Consider the following 4,792-nt stretch of genomic DNA (forward strand, 5'->3'; position numbering starts at 1 on the left):
ATCACGTGCGCCTTACACGCACAAGGTATCCGCTTCGATCCCGGGAGGGAACACTGTCTTACATTTTTTTCTTCTTCGGGAACGCATATACGGAGAGCAAAATGGGAGGAGAAATGACCCACTCTATGCCCGGTTTCCGTGGTTTAGTGATTATCACGTGCGCCTTACACGCGCAAGGTCTCCGGTTCGATCCCGGGAGGGAACACTGTGTTACATTTTTGTCTTCTTCGGGAACGCATATACGGAGAGCAAAATGGGAGGAGAAATGACCCACTCTATGCTCGGTTTCCGTGGTTAAGTGATTATCACGTGCACCTTACACGCGCAAGGTATTCGGTTCGATCCCGGGAGGGAACACTGTGTTACATTTTTGTCTTCTTCGGGAACGCATATACGGAGAGCAAAATGGGAGGAGAAATGACCCACTCTATGCTCGGTTTCCGTGGTTAACCCTTTATATCCCACAGGTGTCTCACGAGGTGAACATTGCTGAACTCTATATTTTTAAAGAGTTCATGTTCATGGAAAGACACGTGAAAAAAGTTAAAACGATTCCTCTTCATTTTATAGGAAATTTTATTATGCCACAAACGTTGCAGCTAGGAGTGGGGGGGTAGAAATTCCCCGAAAATTTAGGATGCATGAAATTTCTCAAAGCAGTTGATTTTTTGTGCATCAACGCACAAATACACAGAACACTTATTGCAAAAGAACCTTGTGCGCCTGGTGCATGTGCTTAACTTGCACATGGGGGCGTTTTTTTGCGCCACTTTCACTGGCCAATGGCCAACATTGTCGTACCGCACAGAATGTTCAACATGATGGGCTCTCTTTGAAACAACTCCAGCTGCTGAACCTGATGCCTTCAATGAACTAGTTGGTGACACAACACTCGCAGCCACAGGATCATCACCATCTCGGTTCAATCCGGGCATGCCCTCGAGTGAGCGCATCAATCCAAGTGCCACCCGCAACTTGAAGTCAACCAGGTGCATATCTGCCGATTTCGCTTCGCGGTAAAGCAGAAAAGCGTTCACAACCGCAAGATCGATAAGGTGAAAGCATATCCTTTTGTACCACTCCTTTGTTTTCAAGTCATTTCTGTAAAATGACAGAAGCATATCTGCTTTGTCTACTCCACCCATGCTCTGGTTGTACACCCTAATGATGTTGGGCCTCTGCACATCCACATAAGTCTTGGTCTTTCTGTCGTAGCGCCTGCTTGTATCAAAAGGTTCAATGCTGTGGATGTTTGATGCAGCTGTCACTGTGCGGTTGTCGTTCCAGGCACAGATGACAATTCCTGTGCTCTTTTCTGAGCGGAAGTCGAGTGATCCTCTTTCTGCTTTTTTCAATTCTTTTTCAGTTTTCAGAGGGCATCTTGTTTTTCTGATGGTGGCAGTCGCTCCAAGCCCTCTCATTTTCATTTCATTTAAAAGCTCGATTGAAGCGCAGAAGTTGTCGAAAAATACTTCTGTTCCCGGAGGGCAATCATGAGTGAGTCGCAAAACGACCTTCCCACTTTCGCCTACATCTTCCGGGGTGTTCGGGGGGTCTTCGATTAGGTTGTCACCATACATGTAAAGCCGATATACGTATCCAGAGCGGCCTGCCAGGGCCCAAGCTTTGTAGCCCCATTTTTTAGGCTTACTCTTCATATAAACTTTCAGAGAATGTCTGCCCTTGAAAGGGATAATCATTTCATCTACAGCAACGCAAGTTTCAAGTTTGGCAGCTTGTGAAAATGTGTTATTTAGGCTCGTAAGCACATGTCGCACCTTATGGAGACAGTCATAGCCTTCTTCTCCTTTTTCCCGCGCTTCATCATTGTTCCCTGCATGAAATAGAGACATGATTTCGTCGAACCTGTTTCTTGTCATGCATTCGGCGATATCCGCTTGACGAGTGTTCGCTGACCAGTACATCCTTCTAAAGGGAAGGTCAACAACAGACATGTAAAGGACAATGCCAATAAACGTGCGCATCTCGAGGACTGACACCGGAAGGATTCGCGTGCGATTTTCTTGGGTCCTGAATCTGTTCGTTTCGAAAGTGAGGAACTCAATGAGCTCAGAGTCAACGAGTTTCAGGAACATGCTCAAGGGGCTCTTCACTCTTTCTAAACCGTCCGCAGGCTTCAAAACACTTTCTTCCTCCCCCCGATTGATATTGATGTCCTTTTTCACCCAGTGCCAAATTTTTGTTTGCTTCTTCTTTTTGGTTGATGTGGCCTGCACTTCTTCTTCACTGTCTGAAGAGCTTTCGCTGACATTCTGCACTGTTCTCTCCTGCGGCGTGTATTCTTCATCGCAATCCGACCCCTCCAAGTTTTCGTCCTCACTTCCACTAGGGTATTCGAAAAAAATGGCTTGAATTTCTTTGTCAGACAAGCGCTGCCTGCATATAAAAAAATGTTCTTCAATATCAATACACCAACACAAGTCGCTGCTAGACAACGAGTATGAAGGTTCACTTGATGGAAATTAAATTCGGTGCCGCAAATACTCTGACATAAGCGCTTAAAGAAATCATAATCGTTCATGCATTTCTGTGGAAGGACAGACCCCAGCTTCCTGGCTGCCACAAACGTGTATGTAAGTTGAACGAAGTGAAATGCTCTACAAGGAGCAGTTGTAGCAACATGAAACTGCGTAAGCATATTCGCTAGACTTCCGCAAAACTGCTGTCAGTGTTTTCAATATTATATTGTCACAGTTCAGGTTACCACAACAGAAAAATAACGCACACTTACCGCCTTGGCCGACTGCACGTGGAGTCCATGTTTTCGATGCTCAAAATGCTGTTGTGCGGTCCCCGTGGCGCCATCTACTGACAGTGAGTGCAAGCACCAGCTGCCACGTTCGTGGCAGCTAGGAACACGGGGTTCCTAGAGCATATTTTCTAACTCGAAAAAATTAAAATAACACTGCCACGTTTGTGGCACCTGGGATACAAAGGGTTAAGTGATTATCACGTGCGCCTTACACGCGCAAGGTATTCGGTTCGATCCCGCGAGGGAACACTGTCTTACATTTTTGTCTTCTTCGGGAACGCATATACGGAGAGCAAAATGGGAGGAGAAATGACCCACTCCATGCTCGGTTTCCGTGGTTAAGTGATTATCACGTGCGCCTTACACGCGCAAGGTATTCGGTTCGATCCCGGGAGGGAACACTGTCTTACATTTTTGTCTTCTTCGGGAACGCATATACGGAGAGCAAAATGGGAGGAGAAATGACCCACTCCATGCTCGGTTTCCGTGGTTAAGTGATTATCACGTGCGCCTTACACCCGCAAGGTATTCGGTTCGATCCCGGGAGGGAACACTGTGTTACATTTTTGTCTTCTTCGGGAACGCATATACGGAGAGCAAAATGGGAGGAGAAATGACCCACTCTATCCTCGGTTTCCGTGGTTAAGTGATTATCACGTGCGCCTTACACGCGCAAGGTATTCGGTTCGATCCCGGGAGGGAACACTGTGTTACATTTTTGTCTTCTTCGGGAACGCATATACGGAGAGCAAAATGGGAGGAGAAATGACCCACTCTATGCCCGGTTTCCGTGGTTTAGTGATTATCACGTGCGCCTTACACGCGCAAGGTCTCCGGTTCGATCCCGGGAGGGAACACTGTGTTACATTTTTGTCTTCTTCGGGAACGCATATACGGAGAGCCAAATGGGAGGAGAAATGACCCACTGTATGCTCGGTTTCCGTGGTTAAGTGATTATCACGTGCGCCTTACACGCGCAAGGTATTCGGTTCGATCCCGGGAGGGAACACTGTCTTACATTTTTGTCTTCTTCGGGAACGCATATACGGAGAGCAAAATGGGAGGAGAAATGACCCACTCCATGCTCGGTTTCCGTGGTTAAGTGATTATCACGTGCGCCTTACACGCGCAAGGTATTCGGTTCGATCCCGGGAGGGAACACTGTGTTACATTTTTGTCTTCTTCGGGAACGCATATACGGAGAGCAAAATGGGAGGAGAAATGACCCACTCTATGCTCGGTTTCCGTGGTTAAGTGATTATCACGTGCGCCTTACACGCACAAGGTCTCCGGTTCGATCCCGGGAGGGAACACTGTGTTACATTTTTGTCTTCTTCGGGAACGCATATACGGAGAGCAAAATGGGAGGAGAAATGACCCACTCTATGCTCGGTTTCCGTGGTTAGGTGATTATCACGTGCGCCTTACACGCGCAAGATATTCGGTTCGATCCCGGGAGGGAACACTGTGTTATATTTTTGTCTTCTTCGGGAACGCATATACGGAGAGCAAAATGGGAGGAGAAATGACCCACTCCATGCTCGGTTTCCGTGGTTAAGTGATTATCACGTGCGCCTTACACGCGCAAGGTATTTGGTTCGATCCCGGGAGGGAACACTGTGTTACATTTTTGTCGTCTTCGGGAACGCATATAAGGAGAGCAAAATGGGAGGAGAAATGACCCACTCCATGCTCGGTTTCCATGGTTAAGTGATTATCACGTGCGCCTTACACGCGCAAGGTATTCGGTTCGATCGCGGGAGGGAACACTGTGTTACATTTTTGTCTTCTTCGGGAACGCATATACGGAGAGCAAAATGGGAGGAGAAATGACCAACTCTATGCTCGGTTTCCGTGGTTAAGTGATTATCACGTGCGCCTTACACGCACAAGGTATTCGGTTCGATCCCGGGAGGGAACACTGTGTTACATTTTTGTCTTCTTCGGGAACGCATTTACGGAGAGCAAAATGGGAGGAGAAATGACCCACTCTATGCTCGGTTTCCGTGGTTAAGTGAT

General features: G+C 47.3%; 2 protein-coding genes across 2 annotated transcripts; both read right to left on the bottom strand.

Moving 5' to 3' along the window:
- Positions 1 to 632: 632 nt before the first annotated feature.
- LOC135902138 (piggyBac transposable element-derived protein 3-like) lies at positions 633 to 1,421 on the bottom strand. The gene has a single exon (XM_070530157.1). The coding sequence runs from the start codon at positions 1,419 to 1,421 to the stop codon at positions 633 to 635; it is 789 nt and encodes a 262-aa protein (XP_070386258.1).
- A 275-nt stretch (positions 1,422 to 1,696) lies between these two features.
- On the bottom strand, positions 1,697 to 2,781 carry LOC135902137 (piggyBac transposable element-derived protein 2-like). The gene is made up of 3 exons (XM_065432069.2): positions 2,753 to 2,781; positions 1,779 to 2,397; positions 1,697 to 1,705 (listed from the first exon to the last, which is right to left on the bottom strand). The coding sequence occupies exons 1-3, from the start codon at positions 2,779 to 2,781 to the stop codon at positions 1,697 to 1,699; spliced, it is 657 nt and encodes a 218-aa protein (XP_065288141.2).
- Between the last annotated feature and the right edge of the window lie 2,011 nt (positions 2,782 to 4,792).

This window comes from Dermacentor albipictus, unplaced genomic scaffold (assembly GCF_038994185.2).
Source record: "Dermacentor albipictus isolate Rhodes 1998 colony unplaced genomic scaffold, USDA_Dalb.pri_finalv2 scaffold_55, whole genome shotgun sequence".
Classification (NCBI taxonomy): Eukaryota; Metazoa; Arthropoda; class Arachnida; order Ixodida; family Ixodidae; genus Dermacentor; species Dermacentor albipictus.